General features: G+C 37.5%; 1 protein-coding gene across 1 annotated transcript in view; it reads left to right on the top strand.

Moving 5' to 3' along the window:
- TM9SF3 (transmembrane 9 superfamily member 3) overlaps positions 1–20,652 on the top strand; it is a 47,817-nt gene that overhangs the window by 15,826 nt on the left and 11,339 nt on the right. The window contains exons 3-9 of the mRNA XM_014956333.1: positions 2,342–2,464; positions 5,525–5,685; positions 8,169–8,246; positions 9,434–9,565; positions 9,658–9,824; positions 12,508–12,602; positions 14,284–14,414. Coding sequence (XP_014811819.1) covers positions 2,342–2,464; positions 5,525–5,685; positions 8,169–8,246; positions 9,434–9,565; positions 9,658–9,824; positions 12,508–12,602; positions 14,284–14,414 — 887 coding nt within the window. The remainder of the gene's footprint in view (positions 1–2,341; positions 2,465–5,524; positions 5,686–8,168; positions 8,247–9,433; positions 9,566–9,657; positions 9,825–12,507; positions 12,603–14,283; positions 14,415–20,652) is intronic.

The following is a 20,652-nucleotide window of genomic DNA, read 5'->3' as shown; positions in this document are numbered from 1 at the left end:
AGATCATGGAGTAAATTGGTAATAGATTGCAAACTCTTTTACCCTTGTTTTAATTCACAGTATATTTTCTTTTGACTTCTGTGTGTTGAACAGTCCTTTGCGAGTTAAAAAAAATTAGTGATAGAAAAATGTTATCCTTAATTTGAGTATAGTATGAAACTGCAAGAGAGTGACAATAAAGTGCCAAGTATTTTGGAAAGAATTAATCCCTACTTAGCAACAAATCCAGAAGATAGGGATTCTGTTGGTTTTTTCCTTTTAATTAATGTCAAGATGACTCAAAAAAAAATCTGTTCAAGTGAAAAAATGCCAAGCAGAGGCATTTTGAAGTGGAAAAAATGCCAAGCAGAAGCATTTTTTGGGGGGAACATAGTCCAAAAAAAGTACAGGATCCAGCTCAGTGGAGGCATAAATGCAAACTGAGGCCTGGATTTCGAAGTCGGTCTTTCAGCTGTGGTGCCAGCTTCAATGACTTTTCTCTCTCCTAAATTTACAGTACAGGTCCTGAAAATGTAATCCGTGGTCGAACAGTCTTCTTGGGACACTTCTTGGCCTGAATGTTTGGTATTCCGCTGTTTCAGCTTTGGTGCCAGCTTCAATGACTTTTCTCTCTCCTAAATTTACCAGTATAGGTCCTGAAAATGTAATCCGTGGTCTAACAGTCTTCTTGGGATACTTCTTGGCCTGAATGGGTTGGGTTTTTTTTCCCCAGCAAAAGTTTTATTGTCTAAAAAGTGAGTCTGAAAAAAGATAAAATGTTTTTCGGTTTAAAAATGAGGCTTAGAGTGAGTTATGTCTCCAGAAGAAACAAAAATATTAGAAAAAAAAATTAGAGTTTTCATAAGAAGTAGGAGAAGGAGGTGCATCCATCCTAAAATATCCAGGGGCATCGGGCAAACAGGGAATATCCTGTTTTCTCCAGGGCTATGGGAAATCACTGCGACTGTGCAGGGCTCTGGTTGGCCAGTTTCTTACTGTCCTGCTTCGCCAGACATACTCAGTATATTTTCTTTTTGACAAGTAGTTGTTATCAGAGAAATCATATTTTGTGTTGGAAATATTCTGCTTGTTGGTGCTGCTTCTGTGTAGTTGATTTGATTTTCTTTTTAAGCTTTATTTTGTAGTTAGTGTATAGAAAAAAGTGAGATTAATTTTGATACAGATTAGAGCTGTATTCAAGGCATGAATTAATTTTCCTACTAGAAATGTGTCCTTGATTCCACTCATGACAAAAAAAAAAAAAGGGGGGGGGGGGGGCTGGAGTATTTACATTCATTTTTTTGAAATTTGCAGAGTAAAAACATAGTAAGAAATGGGGCATGTGGATTTCTAATGTTTCTAATTTCTGTTGCTGCCTGAATACTTGTAAATATGAGCCCTTTTGTCTTTTTCCACTCGAAAAGGGATGTGAAAGAATGACTGCTAACTGCATTACTTACGAATTGTAGATGTGGAAAAATAGCTTGCTGGCTTGAGGAGGTGGATTTGTTTTATTTCCAGATGTAGCCTCTCGTGTATTCTTTGTGCTATTCCTATATTTGTCTTCTGTCCTTTTTTTTCTACCTTTACCCTGATTGCTTTGTTCCTTCCCTTATGGTGGTTTCTTGAAAATTGCTGAGAACTTTAAAAGTTTTATTTTTTACGAACAGTATTCCCAGTCACTGAGCCTGATTATGCTAAGGTGGAGAGATAATATCGTACAGAATTCTTGGTATTTGTTAATAATTTCATGCCTCTTGTTAAAGTAAAAGGTAAAGCTAGATCTTAATTTAGTGTGAGTGAAGTAGCAAAAGGATACTTGGAAACCTTTCCTTATCTAGTCGGTGGGAAGCTTCTGCACGTGGAAGGGTAGAATTACAGAAACAGTCACAGAATCACAGAATGGTTTGGGTTGGAAGGGACCTTCAAGATCATCCAGTTCCAACCCCCTGCCCTGGGCAGGGACACCTCCCACCAGACCAGGTTGCTCCAAGCCCCATCCAGCCTGGCCTTGAACCCCTCCAGGGATGGGGCAGCCACAGCTTCTCTGGGCAACCTCTTCCAGTGTCTCACCACCCTCACAGCAAAGAATTTCTTCCTAATATCTAGTCTAAATCTCCCCTCTTTCAGTTTAAAACTATTACCCCTCATCCTATGGCTCCACTCCCTGATCAAGAGTCCCTCTCCATCTCTCCTGATCACTTTAATGGTTCCTTTTTAAATGTCCTTTTTTGTTACCTGCTCAAGGATAGCCAAGAGGGGTTTAAGGCTCCAGCGATGTCCATTCCTCCATTTGCTTGGCTTGCCTTTGCTTTGGGCCTGCTCGTTAATAAATCATTAACCGTGCTGTAATTTTTTGCAGATGATGTCATGCAGACCACTTACTGTGAAATCGACTTGGACAAAGGAAGAAGGGACGCGTTTGTGTACGCCATCAAAAATCACTATTGGTACCAGATGTATATTGATGATTTGCCAATCTGGGGTGAGTGATATTATGCATAAGTAACTTGATTACAACTACAGCAGTCCTGTGCCAGTGGGTTTCATGGAGTCATTTAATGACTCGGCTTCATTAAAAGAATCTCACAAGTATGTAGAACTTTTAGTAGCCAAATAATACAAATAAACTGTATGATTATTGCATTGGAGGAACAGTAGGATGGCTTGGACTGGTGAATTGCAAAAACGGTGAAAAGCTGTTTGGTTTCTCAAGCACTGACTTAATAATACCAAGTTCTTAGGGTTAAATTCCCTTAAATGTTCAAGTGAGTGGTAATTAGATAGGTCAGATATAAGCTCCACGTTAAAGTGTTCATGAATAACAACTTTCATAAAACTCTTTAAGTGTTTAAACTTTATTTTGCTAGTTCTTGTGTTTATTACTAACACTAGAGCTGTTTCATTTACTTTTATGGTAATTTTGTGGCTTTTAACAGTTCTGCATGTGCCATCTGTGGTTAAATGAAGGAGTTTTATTTTACTTGTTTTTATACAGTTCTTAAAATTGCTTTTGCTGAGTATTATTAATCTGGGCTTGGAAGTGAATTGAATAAAAATTTGTGTCCTTATTGCCATTGTCTGCTAAGATTTCTGGGTTTTGTTACTCCCTTCTAACCTGTGATCACACACCTAGTAGAGGATGCTCTGCAGATCACACTTTGCACTGATAGTGATCAACCAGTTCCCCCCAGCCCTAATTTCCCTGTTGTAGATACAAACTGAAGGGAAATGAAAAGCACCACAAAACGCTTTAAGGTAAGGTTTTTGTTTCCTGTGTTCCGTGAAGGAGGTAAAACAGCCCAAAATAAACAAAATCGCACAACTCCTACAGTTCAAGCCACATGACAAAAGTCCTTTGAGAGTTATTATGCTGAATAATGCTGCCTATCATTCATTCATTCTGGATTTTTAGCTCACTCTTATAATTCTTAATTGGTTTTGGAAAGTGGATATCTGATGAGCATGAGTCCCAGCCAGAAATGCTAGTCCTTTTTATTTTTTTACTTATCTGTTATTCAGGAGGATTCTTGCTCGTTTTTATATATATATCTGGTTTTAAGAGATAACATTATAATGCCTGACAGGAGAAGTACTCGTGTTGTGTTCGTTCTTTTCAGCTGATTTGCTTGGTGTGTGTAACAGCTCTGTGGCAGGGCTCAGAGTAGACCCTAATTAATCTGTGTGACCTTTACTATTCATCTTGCACAGTTGCAGAAGTTGTCATTCCTAATGCTACAGCTAACAAACACATGGAGTCTAGGTATTATCTTTGTAGGGTATTGCAAAGTTGGTTTTGATAGTTGTTTGGAACTTTCTGACCTTGTGTTCCCAGTCTAGTTCAGAAAACCGTCAGTGTAGCTTATCTGCATTAATTCTGGTTTTGCTGGATCTCTTTTCAACAAGAAGAATATTTCAGGCTCTGAGTGCATTAAAAATACCTTGGGCTGAAATGGCTTTTTTGTGACTGCATGATACACTCCTCCTGTCTTCCTGGCAAGCTTTAGTTAAGTTCATGTTTTATGTTCTTCATGATTTTCCACCTTGGTAGGGCTTACTAATGTCAAAGTCATACCCACAACCATTAATGTTTGAAATTTTCCTTAGGAAGTCCTCAAAATACCTGATAAGGAGTACTCTATTTTCACTAAAGACTAGGCATTAAAATAACTTTTCTTAACTGTTTAACTGAGGGTAATGACTTCAAACTGCTGTTTGAGGGCTTTGGAAGGTTTACACTTTATTTTCTGACCTGAAAAAAGGCAACGAGATCTTTTTAAGTGCATTCAATTGAAATGATTCTATTTTTCCTGAACAGAAGAAGCCCCAGTGGAGTGTCTGGGCCTGACTGCCTTCATCACAGGCCACCTCTCTAAGTATATGGAGCCCTATGTTAGTTCAATTCTTCAGGTAGTTGTAGATCAGAATGTCCTTCAGGTAGTTTAGAGGTTCTGCTTCGTCACGGGTTTGGATGGTACCATGGGAGCAGATGGTGTGCCAGGTGTAGGCTGTATGGCATGGGCACAAACTGGCACGTGTTCCACGTGGATGGCACACACGAGGCAATCCTGACAGATGAGCATGAGTAAAAAACATGACAGAAAAATACCACCTTGAAAATTAAAAAGCACAGGTGCCATTCCTTCATATACCTGCTCCTTCATGATAACCTGTTCCATATCCTTCACCTACTTGTTCTCCTACTGCCCTCCCACCTTGGCTGATTGTGGTTTTCCATCTTGTATGTGACCTTTGGTAGGATGGTCTTGATATTAAAGATGATGCTTGTAGCCTGTGAATTTGGTGACAGCTAGACTTTGCTTTTTTTTCATCAGCATAGTACCATTCCCTGGAATTTTCTTGTATTTTGTAGTAATTTATTGAAAAGTAAGAACTTAAGTGTGGCTAACATTGAATTCAGATGAGTTCCGATGCTCCAGGAGCACCTGAGCAGCTTTCTGTGCTGGAGGCACTAAAAATTTTCAAGTAAACGATAACTTTCTCAACTTTTCGGTGAAAGTAACAGAGAGAGTAGTCAAAAACTATCATTCTTGGCAAGCACTAGAAGCTTCTGTGCAAATGAAAGCAAAAAGTATGTGTGGGGGAGTCAACTAATGGGGAATACAGAATGAAAGTAAATTTTTTAAGAGGAGGAGAAGTGAGTGAAAGGAGAGATGGGAAAATACAAAGGTCTTGGCTGAATTCTGTTCATGGAAATTAAATCTGTATTCAGCCAGTTGTTTATCTGGTAAGAACTGCTTATCTGGTAAGAATTCCAAATAAAACTAGAGGAACTGTTTTGTCTTGTTTCTTCAACAGTGTTTTTAGTACCATCACAAGGTGCTTCTTGCAGATACCTTTGTGAAGATGTAATCCAAGTATTAAAGTTGAAAAGAAGTGATTAAGTTCTGCTGTGTTCCCTTTGCTGTAGTTATATTGCTTTTTTTAGCTGACAAAACTTTTCTAAGGTGTATTTAAAAAAAATAATTACAGAATATTTGAAAAACATACCTGTAATTGATGCTTATGCTTGTTTCCTGTGCAGGTATTGTTGGAGAAGCAGATGAAAACGGTGAAGATTATTACCTTTGGACCTACAAAAAACTTGAAATCGGTTACAACGGAAACAGAATTGTAGATGTCAATCTGACCAGTGAAGGAAAGGTGAAATTGGTACCAAACACAAAAATCCAGATGTCATATTCAGTAAGTAATTTGGTGATGCATCTGTAATAAGAAATTACACGTGGTGAAATAGCTCAATGATAGCTACTGGTACACCTGGAACTTTGTATTGATAGATCAGGCTGTATTAGAAGATGATGCATTTTCACTCCTTTGACTGTCTTTTTTTCAATACTGAAAAACCTTGATAAGTTTATTAAGAATAAATATTAAAATGGTGACTTTTGAAACACTACAAACAAACGGGAGCTTCTATAATCTGCAGAAAAGTGTTTTGGTGGCAAAGGAAGATGTCCCCAAAGGTATGGAGACTAGAAGTATAGAAGGCCCCCCAAGTAGGTGTGCATTTTCTTAATGTTTGGAGCTCTGATACTTGCATCACAGATTTGGAGTGATTTTGAGCTAGGACCAAAACCTTTTGTAAGCCTTCATATTTTACAAGCAGTTAGTATCACAGCGTATTTTGGTTTTGCAATTCCAGTAGAAAATTCTTTTATTTATATAACCTTATTAGTAAGGTTTTCTCCGAAGCCCTCTGCTCTTACATTGAATTGCTGTGATTAAAGGTGATGAATAAACAATGTTTGCTGATCTGAGATTACGAATTGAATTTTTCACTTTTCCTCTTTTATTTGATGTTGCTTAAATGTGTGGAGGTTCACTCCTCATGTTCCTCACATCTGTATACGGACACTAGTTTGTAATGCATTGCTTTTCTACAATGTGCTGCTAGCAGTAGGTGTAAGCATATAATTTTATTTTAGAGGATATTCTTGCCACTGTTACATTTGTCTTGCGCTGAGGAAGTTGTATAGTTTGAAGTGCAGATAATTGTTTTTCATATATGCTTTTTTATGCTAATCTCCTATTTCTGCTGCAAAATTGATAGTAGAAATTTTGAAACTTTGCATTTCAGATTCCACCAGCATTTTGAAGTCTGTTTGCTCTCTGAATTTTGAGGTGAACAGCACCGAGTAGCTGCCAGTAATGAAAATAACATTAGATGTTCCCTTAAAATACTTACGGCTTACAGAGCTCAAGAATGACTTACCCAGTTCTGTTGGCACCACCAGGCAATTCCAGGGCTGGCGTGTGTGTGTGGTGCTTAATTCACAGATTGTCTCTGGTGGATTTGTTCTAAGTGGTGCTTCTTAGTGGCAGATGCTCTAACAAGAAATGTATCTGCTTAAATCTGAAGAATACTTTGTGTTACTATATTAGTAGCACATCATTAGTATGATTAAATCTTCCAAATCCAAAGCAGTCCTCTGTGCAGCTCGTGGAGTAACTGATACCAGTAATATGCCCTTACCCTGTGACAGTATGGCCATAAACACATAGTTTTTCCAGCTGGTTTCAGAGTTATTTATTGGCAATTGAAGTGTTTAGATTGCAGAATCCTGTCGTCTTACAGATTTGGTTTCAGAGTTATTTATTGGCAATTGAAGTGTCTAGATTGCAGAATCCTTACAGATATTTTTTTTTTAGGCTGCAGCTTTTAGCTTGTAGCTTTTAAAATTTTAATGTCTGTCTTTTAGAGTCCAGCTTGATCCCTTTCATCCAGTTCTCTTCCAACCAGCTTGTATTTCAGTTTCTGCCCTTTTCTTTCCTATTGCCATCTGGTTTAAATCTGCTCTTATATCTTTTCATTTCCCTCTCTTCTGCTGGGCTGCATCTTTTTTCTTGGGCAGTGTACTCGGGAGAATTTAGGTACAGATGATTTCACTGAATACCAGTTCCAGTGAAATGGCAGCAAAAAAGATGTCAGCTGCCCTCGGGGGAGCAGGAGTAGAGGGTGTTACCATCACTCAATGGACACTGGTGATGTTCTCCACGAGCCTCTTTTCATATGATGCAGCATGTGGAAATGTTGAGAAAAGGGAGTGTGCTGGTGGCAAAATAAAATCTGTGGAAAAATTCCACTGCTTTCTAGCACATCATTCTTGAACATATTTAAACATGCTTGCTTTCTCTAACCTTTGTTCTGAAATCTTGAGCAAAGTTGGGAGGATTTTTCCTCCCAAAAGGTATTGCCTCATTGTTTTATGAGTATCTATTATGGGGGGGAAAATACCATCTTTGAACTATTCCTTTGACAAAACTAAGGTCATTTAGTGGATTTTGGTTTTGGCACCTTCAACATGAGTATCGTTATCAGCTGCTCCTATAATCATGAAAAGGCTTTGTTGTATTTGGTAACTAGAAGTTTGTATCTTTGGTTAGTCTTGCAGAGACAGCAAGTGCTGCGGTGGTGCAACACTGATTCTTCCTAGTTCTTAAGCATCAGCACAGACAAGATCAGATCCATGAGCCAAGGTGGATGATTTTCATTCTATGTTTGACCTGTTGATACCAGTCTTTAATAACATCAGTCTGTTGTTTTTGCCAAAACCTAAATACACGTTAAAGAAAACATCTGAAGTGGATGATTTTTAAAATGTGGTTTGGGTTTCTGCATGTGAGTATAGCTGAACATATTATAATGTAAATTTTTCTCTCTTTAGGTGAAATGGAAGAAATCGGATGTGAAGTTTGAAGACCGATTTGACAAGTATCTCGACCCGTCTTTCTTTCAGCACAGAGTATGTAGATCAGATCCATGAGCCAAGGTGGATGATTTTCATTCTATGTTTGACCTGTTGATACCAGTCTTTAATAACATCAGTCTGTTGTTTTTGCCAAAACCTAAATACACGTTAAAGAAAACATCTGAAGTGGATGATTTTTAAAATGTGGTTTGGGTTTCTGCATGTGAGTATAGCTGAACATATTATAATGTAAATTTTTCTCTCTTTAGGTGAAATGGAAGAAATCGGATGTGAAGTTTGAAGACCGATTTGACAAGTATCTCGACCCGTCTTTCTTTCAGCACAGAGTATGTATTGTTCTAAGACAACCTTACAAAATATCCCTTCCAAATGGTTGCTTTAGTTCAGAAGGTGTCATGGAGTTTTGAGATGACATCTTTGAATTTTTGGGTGTCCCAGGTGTTCCGAGACAATGAAACAGGCAGGTCTAGAACTATAGGTTTTAAGTGATAGTTCTGTTGCTCAAATAGAATTGGATCCAGTTTTTAGAGCACTTCAATAAATGTGCAGACAAGCTCCAAGCCTGCAGCAAATACAAGGCAGCTCAAGGAAATAGGTTCACATGATGGGAAGCAACGAAGTTTCAGGGACACAACTGTACAAGTTGTTAGCTGAATAACTGCAATTTCTCATAGGTACACTTTTTATTGGAGCAAATGCAAAGCAAAAAGCATTAGCAATGTCAGTTGTGATGGTTTAAACCTGTGGTTGTAATTTCCTTAAGGGTTGTACGCTGAGCTGTACTGCTCTCTGAAATTAGAGGGTTTGGATTCTGTTTGGAGCTCCATGAAAGCCAGATGTGCTTGTCAGAGGCAAAATAATGCTGCTGCACATTTTGGTCCTGTGCAAAGCAATGGTTCCTTTAGCTTTTTGGCTGTGAGCATCACTTTTACTACTTCAGCCTCTTCTCTGTACATCCTGATGTACATCCTGGTGCCTTTCCTTTACCGAGGGAGCATGTGCAGCCACTTGTTTGAGCTTTGGTGTTTAACTGAGCTGTGATACCTTTGCCATGCCAGTTTTAGTGGGACTTTCTACAAATGTAGTGTCACAATATGGGTTTATTGTTACTTAGCTAGTGATGAAAACTGTCCTGCTAGGCAACGATTTATCCTTATTGGAACAAATTTGAAACACACGTTTACAGTTCTAAACCTTAGGGATGTGTTTTCTTTTTGTAGATTCACTGGTTTTCAATTTTCAATTCTTTTATGATGGTGATCTTTCTGGTTGGCCTAGTGTCTATGATATTAATGAGAACTTTGCGAAAAGATTACGCAAGATACAGCAAGGAGGAAGAAATGGACGATATGGTAAGATCTGCAACCTTCAATTTGTGCTGAGCTTGTGTGTTTACCATTAATTGTCATGACTAGACTTAACATTTTTTTGTTATTGTTCCTAGGACAGAGATCTGGGTGATGAGTACGGGTGGAAGCAGGTCCATGGAGATGTTTTTAGACCATCCAGTCATCCTCTAATATTTTCATCGCTTATTGGCTCTGGTTGTCAAATTTTTGCTGTGTCTCTTATAGTCATTGTTGTTGCAATGATAGAAGATTTATACACAGAGTAAGTATAATTGTGCCATGCCTTCTGCATATAAATGCTTAAATGAACAAAATAATTACAAAAATGAATATTCTAACTGACCTGAAAGAAAAATGTTTTGAGAGCCTTTAGTCTTTTATCTTTAGATGAGGTGTAGTATTCAGACGAGCTCTTTTAAGTTGTAATGAAACTTTCTCCTACTCTTATCACGGGAGTTGGTCTCCTTTAATTTTACTTTTTTTAATGCTTGCTTTTTCCCTGTTTTATTATGAAACTAATTTGTTGTTCTGCACCATCACGGATAGATTATATGGGAAATAAATGTTGAGGTAGATATTTAACTCCTGGTTTCATCTGGAGTGACAAGATACTACTATATTTCTTACCCTATTTTTCCCCACCATGTGTTGTCAATAGTCCTGTTTACTGCTGACAATGCATTAAGCGAGTTTAACTGCAAGTCTTCTCAGGAATGAAGATTTAATTTCCTAAGTTCTTTCGAACAGATACTGCTCAGCCTGTCTTGCATGTAAAGCCTCTAGCAGTTGGTGGGCTGTGGTCCTGGCTGGAGAGAATTAATTTAAAATAAACAAGGAGTACTCAAGTTTAAATTTAAACACACCACTTGCTGTTCACCTAGTTCTCTTCCTTTACATTTTACTTGTTTGAGTTTTTTGCTCCTGGATATAGACTTCATCTGTTTCTGTAGTGATCATATTTTGGATACTGGAGGGATTTTCTTATTTTTTTTGACAAGTGCTTTGTTTTAAGTAATGCCTAAAACTTCAGATCTCTGTTCTATTTTCCCTTGAATATCACCTGTTGATTTTAACAAGCTGTAATACTTCTATTGTGCCACTAGAGAGAACTCTTGGTTTTGAATTTAGCTGCCTTTTAATGGTGTGTTTAAAAAGCCACTCTGTAGTACCAGTATCTTGGCATATTTTCATTTTTCATATGGTGTTATTCCTCCCTTGTGCCCCATGTTTATGTTTCTGGCTTGACTTACATACACGTTTTTAATTGTACAGCATGTCAGCCCTTTAAGGGGGGGAATGAAAGCACTTCAGAATGTTTGTGCACTGTAGGGAAGCTGTACCTTCCTAATGGCAATTGTAGAATGTGCCAGAACAGTAATTTTTAAAAAAATATACGTGCACTTAGTCTTTTATTGCAGTAGACCTTTCTATCACTTTCAAAGTGAGTTTAATTCTGGGTGTGTAGCAGAAGAATTGACCGAATCTGGTGCAGGCAATTCTTACATTTAGGAAAATAGTGATGTGAGTGAAAAAGGCTGTAAAGCAGAATTACAAGAGTTGATGGTCTGTCAATGCTCTTCAGGGCTGTTAAAACTCTTAGGGATTGTGCAGCTGATGCCAGCTAAAAGTCTCTGTGAAATTTGGTCACATCAGCTATTAATTTATTAATACTGGTTTGTGTTTTTAGAAACTTTTCCATTAAAATATTTGAAATGTAAGCTTGAGAATAGGAAATTTTGAGGTAATTTTATATGAACGCGTGTCGGTCATTTTACTGGTAGCCTGCATTTACAGGTGTTACTTCAGACTGTGAATGGTCTTTTGGGGTTTCTAAATTGTTTTAAGTTAGGAGAAATTAAAATTGGTTTTTGTCTAACCAGTAGCTTTCTAGAATGGAACTATTGGGTTTTTTGTTTTGGTTTTTTTTTTTTTTTTGAGAAGCTAATGTTAGCGTAACACTCCTTTAGTGTTTGTGACCAGCAGGTGTGTTGGTTTAGTTCGATCCATGCAGTCGTGGATGCAAACTGTATTAAGGATTACTTCTGTAAAGCAGGGGTCCAGTAAATGTTCATCAAAAGTCAAAATGCCAATAGTCTGGAATCTCTCAGGATAACTAATGTGAAGAAAGTCCAGCAAACCAGCTGAAAACCTTCTGCTGCTTTTTGCTATCAAAGAGCAGGGGGAAGCAGCTGTGTTCATGAATAACATATCTTGCTATTCTTAGACATGATTTTTAAAAATGTATTTGGAGATGGCTTTGGTGATTTAAAACTATCAGCTTTGCCTGTAAAATTTCAAAAAAATTATTCCAAGGAAAGCACTCCAACATTTAATGAGGTGATAATTTAAAAATGACTAAACTCTTCTGATTAGAATACTCTGTGCTGATTTGTGGCTTCATTATAGTATTTATAGTTTCTAAATCAGGTTTTCTAATTTTCTGTAAGATGAACACTTTTGATATTAAAAATTAATTTCTGAAGGATGGCAGAAACATCATTCACAATCGTAGTATATTTTTGTTAATACTGGCCTTTATGTTAAGAAAAGAGGACCATTTATTTGCAGTAATTGAATCTTACATTTAATGTATGTCAAATAAATAGTTCAGTTCTTTATGCACAAGGTACACACATCCAAATGTCAGAGTATTTTGATCAGAGCTGAGATTATTTTTTTTTTCCTACTCCAGTGGAAATAAATGCATGTTAGAAAAGAATGTAATATTTCAGAACTTTTTCCCAGATTGAATTAAACTTGTCCAGAAGCTTTGGATACAGACAGTTCTCATTGTTATGCAGATTTTACAATTTAAGCACTTTCAAATTTTTACATTATAAAAATAGTAAATAACTGCTTCTGCTAAATGTATGTCTTTTACTGTAATCTTTTGCTCTAATACTGTTTGCTTTTCTATTTCTTTTACCAAAAATCGCTTATTATAGGAGAGGATCAATGCTTAGTACAGCTATATTTGTTTATGCTGCAACATCGCCAGTGAATGGATATTTTGGAGGAAGCCTTTATGCAAGACAAGGAGGTAAATTGTTTTCGTGTTTCAGCATTTTCATTACATTATGTGGAGAAGTCTTTATTTTCTGATTTGCACCAATATAGAGATGTCCTCATGGAGTTAGGCCATTCAGATGGAATCCATTAAATTCCTAATAAAATACTTTGAGTATATTTAACTTTCATATTATTTTGTACTCAGTATTGGCTGCGTTTTCTAATTGAAGATACCTGAAGTCTTTGGTTAATTTTCAAGTAGTAAGAGCTAAGGAAGTGTTAACAGCTGTATCTTATTAATTGCTTGTTATACTCCTGTATATAGTCATTTGGCTGGTGATATCCGGAGAGTGTAATAATCTCTCCCTCTTCTGTAACATGCCATTAAACAGCTCATGTCACCTTCTTCAGATGACTCCTACATAGATCTCATCTGTAGATACCAGGGGGGATTATGTTTACTAACAGGGAAAGGATGAGTACACAGTACTTACTAGCCCATTAACTGTGGATGGGGAATAGTGTTTATAGCATCTTTTAAAGAAGGTTATTCTGCTTTCCAGTATGTGCTCTGCTTTATACTTAGCAAATTCAAAATGAGTACAAGTAGAGAGCACAAGCCCAATAAAAATTGACATAACAGATTTGGACAGGCTGTCTGCAAGTGCTCTCCACTAAGCCTCTGGATTATGACCAATTAACATCCTTGCAGTCCACTACCTTCATCCGTTCCCTGTGCTGCAATAAAAGAGTAATCAATATCTATTACCTTCTACAGTGCTTTAGAAAAAATAGTTCTGGTAAGTTCGCAAAAGAAAACGTGTATCTTTTTAGCATGACATGCTTGGTAGTATTCAGTCTCCACTGCACTGTCTACTCCGAGTTTGGAAGTTAGATGTTTCTTTTCATGTGGAATGTGTATAAAAAACAGATCTAGGTAAATTAGGGTTGCTCTTCTAAAATGTACTGTACTGTAGAGTTCAGACAGATTCACTTTTTTTTTTTTCTTCTACAGATCAAACATATATTGAACCGTGAAATGTTAATTATGTTGGCTCATCATGGTGAAAATGTACATAATGGTCTTGAAAAGCATATGCTAGTTTTGTGACTTTTTTATTTAATACATATTACAGATGCATCTGTAGTGTAATGAATTTAAATATAGTCAGTATTTAAGAGCATAGAAAATAAAGGGAATACAGACAGTGAAAATTCTTGTGGTGTTGTCCAAGAGGGTTTTTTTTAGCTCCTCTAGAACCTCTGAAATTAGCAATAGCAACAAGTGTTGCTGTTCTCTCTCTCTATGCCTGGGGTTTAGAAATTGCTTTCCTTCCACCTTTTTTGCTGTTGGGGATATCTGAGTTAAATTGTCCTGTATATTAAATGCTGTGGCATTTTGCTTTATACCAGGGATAGCCAGTTCCATATGTGCGTCCTGAATATACGGAGTCATGGAGTCAGCTTAGTTGGGTCAAGATGACCTGGCCTAATAAATTGATTAATGGGCTGCATCTTGTGGGTTGCCAGGAGTCATATGAAACTGTTAGTTGGCTCTTGGCTCTTGTATCAATGCAGTATGTTGTTACTTATTTCTTTCACCTTTTTTGGGGGGAGAAATCAAATGCCTAAATTCTGGAGAGCTTGCTGATAACTTTTTAAATGAAATACGCTGTATCTCACCAGTCTTGTTGGAATGTCCCTTCTTACAGGAAGGCGATGGATAAAGCAGATGTTCATTGGAGCCTTCCTTATTCCAGCAATGGTGTGTGGAACTGCCTTCTTCATTAACTTCATTGCCATCTATTATCATGCTTCAAGAGCTATACCCTTTGGAACTATGGTGAGTCATCTTACTGGAGAATTTACCTGCTGTAGACACAGGAAAACTACATTTTAGTCTAAATACAATTGCGAGTCGTAGCTTTAGCTTCCTAGTTAGAAATGTGTTCCGGGTGGGTTTTAAGGTGCTTCAAGTATAATTTGTTTTAATCTCAATAGCAACAGCTGCTGGATGCCAACAAGTCTTCTCTCTGCTTAAAATGGCACTTCTGCTTTATATTCACACTTAGTGTTAGTACAACACAGGAAGGTAGCTCAAATTTTCTTCTGGGTGGCCAATACAAACTGGTTATAAGCTAAAATGCAATACAAAGGGATTCCAACCGAAATCTATTTCCAAATCATTGCAGTCAAGCAGAAAAAATAAAAACAAAAGATCAACCAACAATATGAGATGAGAAGTCCTGAGGAGATCAGGCTTGGCGAAAATGTGTCACTGTCTTCACTTTGTGGAGGGGTATTTAGTGTCCAGCTACGGTCTTGAGTCTATGTATTAACCATGTCATTTGAAAAACAATGCTGGTTGGATTACTTTCTCATTTAATCATGATGACTTCTCTTGTTTCTTCTGGCTTTTGTCAGGGTTTTGCTTGTTGTCGTGGCCCTTTCAAGTAACCTCCAATAACCCTGTCAATACAATGTAGGAAATGATCGCTTGGCACTTTGGCAGAATTTCTGTTTGAGCTTGCAAGGGGTATTATTTGAGAGCAGAACTGAGTTGTAACCTTTTTTTATAGCTCCCTTCTTTGCATATCAGGTTTTGTGATATGTTAAATTGTTCAATCTGTTCAGAGACATTTGAGTAGCCTTGGATTCCTTCTTAGTTTAAATCTACCACAAAATGAAGCTTAGAATCACAAGTTCTGTCTTCCAAATTGTATTATTTGGGATATAATCAAATTCAGTACGTGACTGAAAATACTTCTTAAGAACACATTGTTAATGAATGAATGTAGTAGAAATCATAAATGGTAATAAAAAGAGAGACAATTCTCAGTTTCAGGCAAAGGCTTTCAATCATTTTCTACTGATGGAGGAGCCATTACTTTGCACGTACATTGCTGGTTCTAGTCACTTCCTTAGTAGTAATATTTTCAGGACGTGCCTAAATACAAACTTTGAATTTGTTGTTACAAAACTACTAAATATAATATCAAGCTAAACATGTTTGTAAACTGCTGATTGAATTTTTCTGTTTCTCTTCTTCAAGAAATGAGATAAAATTCTGAGTATGTTTGTATTAGTCGGTCAGTGCCCCAAAGGAATATTGTATTGGTTTTTCTTTCCAAAGCAAGTAGCCATATACAGTACTGTCAGAAAAAGTTTACAACATTGATCTTTGATATGTGCCAAGAGGCTCTGTTTTACTCCTGAGCAAGCATTTATGATAACACATTTGTCACTTGTATTGCCATTTGGAGGTCAGGAACACTGAGGGAAGGGAATTCTACCTGTGCTGAAGTTCATCTAGTAAATATATTCAACTGATTTGTATTTGAAGATTATGGAAACATGTACACGCAAAAGCAAATGAGAATATAAATCTTCAGGGGTCACTTAATCAGGATGTTGGGATCTTTTATACACAGTGATTTTAATGTTCTCAAGGTTTTATGAATGTGTCTGAATCATTATGACTGTGGCAATAAAACTTCAGTGGAGTTAGCAGACTTTTAGTAGGAGCAGGTTATGAATCGGAAACTTCATCAGAATAAGCAACGCTCTAATGACTTCAAATCAACTAATGAGCTGGTTTGTGGAAGGCAATGAAAATTGTTTGAAATGACTGTGTTATGCTTCAGGTTGGAGTCCCCTGGAAGCCCTCTGGCTTCATGGATAAGATACCTTTGTGTCTTGCCACCTTTGTTTTCAATATAGAGAAACTTCCAGAATTCTCTAATGCAAATGTGAGGGGAAATAAAACCTCTGCCATCTAAATGTACTCTACATCACAGAAATTACTTACTGGTATGACTTGAAACCACCCTCCTTCATTTAAATTGCTGGCAAGAATTGCCACCCCTTCTTGACTACTGTAGATCTGGAAAAAAGTAGAAACTGATTTGCTGGAAAAAATCTCTGAGCTAAAAGGTTGCTAAGAGACTATGCTTAGATATGATATGCTGTGCTTTGCTGGTTTCCCAGTGAACTGCTAGGTAGTCTCCTCTCTGTCCCTTAATTCCTCCCTCCAGACAGATTTTTCCGTGGAGTGTAGGCAAGGACAGCTGATGGTGTCAAAGCCAAGACATCCAAGCAGCCAAGCTGCTGCATCTTGGATCTGCCTGGTATCTGCTCTTCCATGCTTTGTCTTAAAATGCTCAAATTGATTGGGCTCTTCAGGACCTTCGTACACCTCACTGTTGCTGCAGTCTGGTTTGAACTTCAAAGCTTCGTTCACCTTGTCTGTCTTCTTCCCAACGGCTGGGATCTCCTCGAAGATGTGGCAGGGACTGGGAAGATCCAAAGCTCATTCCTGAAATCATTCTTCAGTCTTGGGACTCTGCCTGTACCCCTTTTGGTTATACATGCAAGCTGTCCACCTGTACTGTGACAAACCTTCTGTAGGGAAATGCACCTTGATCCTCACCAAAGGCTTAGCCTCTTCCCTGGGATACCTTTCAGCCGCCCTTCCCTTCAAAATGCAATAAAAATGTGACATTTTATTCAAATATGAGAGCTTTTTAAAACTTAATGGTGTAAAGCTTTCAAGTCCCAAAGCATATGAAGGAGATATAAAAGTTCTGGGTCTTTTCTCTCATCTCTTCACCTTTATAAATGCAGTGGGTACTGTTCAGTTCTTTTTTCTTTTGGAGCCCAAAGTTGATTTTTTTGGGAGAGATTTTTGTTTATTATATCCTGTTACTGGTGAACATAGAATTCGTCTGAAAACATTGTACACCTTGACTTACCGATTTTTTTGGGAGAGATTTTTGTTTATTAATCCTGTTACTGGTGAACACAGAATTCGTCTGAAAGCATTGTACACCTTGACTTATCTTCTCTTGATTTTGATCAGTCTTTTTGTTGTATTTATCAATCATCTTTCTTTTTTGTTTTGTTTGAAGTATATGCAAAAAAGAATGGAGCATGGAACAATTCAAAATAATTTAAAATAATGACCTCTCCACATACTTTTATGATGAGTGTGGTGGTAGTTCTAGACAAGAATACTTCCTAAGTAATGCAGAATTTCTAGAGAGTAGGGCATGATTGAATTTGAAGGGACAATCTTAATTTCTGGCATTTCATAAGTTGTGACTGCTTACGTTGTTCGGTGTGTGATACATAATTTAAAGATTTCCATTAAGGGTGCTATGACTAATGTAATGTTCTGGCTGCAGAATCTATGCAGCTCCTATTAAACTGTTTAAGATGTAGCATTTTTGTTTTGTTTGAGCAGTAGGTTCCTACGTGGCTAATGTTTCCAGTATGCATTTTTAATGATTTAATTAAATAAGGTTATGCACACTGAATTTCTCCTGGGATGGAGATCCTAGTGTTTGCATCTTTTATACCTTGTTTAAACTAGAAAAAAAAAAAATGTTTCCTCCAACATTTTATACCTTGTTTAAACTAGAAAAAAAAATGTTTCCTCCAACGGATAGCTTAATCCAGGCTGCAGCCATCCCTGGCAGCCTTAAGTTGATGTGAGTATTGGCAGCCATCCCTGGCAGCCTTAAGTTGATGTATTATCTGCTACTGGAAAAGGAGGATTTGGTAACACCAAAGATTTTCAGACCTTGAGCCATATAAGGAAATACACCTGACTAAAAATAGAAAAAAAAATCTATGATATACAGTCAACAGGGTGCTTTCTCAGATTGCTTGAAAGTGGCTGTGGAACCCTTGGTCAAAAAAATAAATTTGCTGAAAATAGACACAGCCTAATGGTTCTGTTGAAATTTTCAGCAGTTCAATTTATTACCCAAAGCAGCACCCTAGATTAACAATTTAGTTGTAGTAACATTAATATCACTTTATTTTGAAGCCTTCTATTCTTTTCTTATTCTGTATAATGTTTGGGCAGATGATGGGCAGAAAACTGTTCCTCTGTAGATACATTAATATCACTTTATTTTGAAGCCTTCTTTTCTTATTCTGTATAACGTTTGGGCAGATGATGGGCTGTTTCTCTGTAGAGATTCAGTAACCTCTGTATGGGGGGAGAGTCTCTCAACTGAGAGTGCAGTTTTGGTAGCTGACAGGAAAGATCAAGCTGCTGCTTTGACAGTTAATTTTTATTGCTTTTCTCCCTTGTGCATTAAGCAGTCAAGGCACCATAGCCTGCCAGTAGCTGTTTAATATTAGATATGCTCATAAAAATTTTAATTATCACCTTTGAATGAAGTTTAATCTACAGTTGTCAGAAAATATGAAACACATGGCACTAGAACATAAATTATATCCCTCTTGACAATGTTTCCTTTCAAATAAGGAAAACTGAATCCTGCACGATCAGTCAAGTGGAGTAGAATATTCTTTCCCCATCAAAACAAAACAAAAAGGGATTAGAAGGAATGCAGGCTTGGTGAGGCTGGCAATCTTTTCTATGGCAACTAAACCCTGCAAACTAAATCGGATGGTTGTGTATAAATAAGATATTTCGTACAACATAAACCGCAACAGTTGAAATAGGTATGTTTTAATGTACTGGCTTGGTAGAAAAACTCCTGTAACTTGTGTTCAGTAACATGGATTATGGAGAGCATGTGCTTGTTTGCCTGATGGAAAACTGGGTTTGTGGGTGTAGTAGGCTTGCCAGTTTGCATAATTTGTGTTTTCTGAAGTGGTAGTTAAAACCATTCTCTGAATTTCTTTTGGCTGCTGTTACAGTAATACTTCTTTTAAAAGGCTCACTAAGACCTAACTTCCTTATCTCTGCCTGTTGTGCAACAGGTACTATTGTGGGTTGGTTTTTTTTAGTATGTTACCAGTGACCGTTGCAGGGAGGGCAGAGCAGGTGCGTGTGGTGATCTGCCTTCCTTTCCTCTTACCATATGTGATGGACAAATGGAGGCCAGCAAGTGCCTGAGCTGCTTTCGCCATTGTAATCTCATTCTCCAAAACCTTTGAGAGGTTTTTGAGGTAGAAGTCTCATAAGTTCATCTCTTTTCCAGTTAATGAGCAGTACACATGCCTTTTCATGCTGCCTCTGAGTTTCTCACCTCGACCAGGTTTGAAACCCACCTGCCAGAGGACCAGTATGCACCATGGGCAGTGGCCACCCCACGCCTGGAGGTCCTGGCCAGGCAGGAAGCGGAACAAGCTCTTCTTACAAATGGCTTTAATATGGTCAGCTCAGAAATTCTTTGGATCCTGTCCAGGCCTTAATTCTAGAACATCTCTTCCACTCAGTGGACTTCACTTTTTAGTCAGGATTTTAGTAAACGTAAAGGACTCAAGATGTTCTCCTTTGATGTTTCTGATACTTTTTTGATATTTTTCTCTGAAAAATCTCTTCTGCTTGTTCTTTTCAACTAAGCAGTTTTCATGTGCAGAACCTGCATCCATTTAGTGAGTGAGTTTTATATTTCTTCAGTAATTTATTCTTGGGCAACTTCAGTTTCCTATGAAGCAAGACACTATGCTTGATAACCTGTGAGTTTTTTCAGTAATGGAAGAAGATAAATGGGAGATACTAAAGTTGTATTAGTTGTGTAAAATCTGCTTTATTATTGGCAAGTACAACTATTCCTTAGCTTTTTCTTATTTACCACTGAAGCTTCTTATTTTAGAGGCTCATGATGTAATTCTTTAATAACCTCTCCTCAAAGATATACAGAGCAGTCTGGACAGTGCTTCTGTGTGTTGACCACCTGTTTGGTGTACCCTTCAGTGAAGCATGAAGGCTTGCTCCATCCAACCCCAGGCAACATCTTCCATACATATTTGGCCTAGGAATGATATGCAAGCTGGTAATAGAGGAATAACCATCTGGCTTTTGTCAGATGTTGCCTTAATCTGGTGTGATTGACTTAATGCTGAATTTATATTGAGCTAACGTAACGCACCTCCTCATCTCACAAAGTGATTCTTGCTTTTCAGCTACTTGTGGTGGATTTCTGTAGATAAAATGTATGTTGACAGCAGAGGAATAACCATCTGGCTTTTGTCAGATGTTGCCTTAATCTGGTGTGATTGACTTAATGCTGAATTTATCTTGAGCTAATGTAACACACCACCTCATCTCACAAAGTGATTCTTGCTTTTCAGCTACTTGTGGTGGATTTCTGTAGATA

This window comes from Calidris pugnax, unplaced genomic scaffold, assembly GCF_001431845.1.
Source record: "Calidris pugnax isolate Ruff unplaced genomic scaffold, ASM143184v1 scaffold196, whole genome shotgun sequence".
Classification (NCBI taxonomy): domain Eukaryota; kingdom Metazoa; phylum Chordata; class Aves; order Charadriiformes; family Scolopacidae; genus Calidris; species Calidris pugnax.
This window is presented reverse-complemented; position numbering and strand designations above follow the sequence as displayed.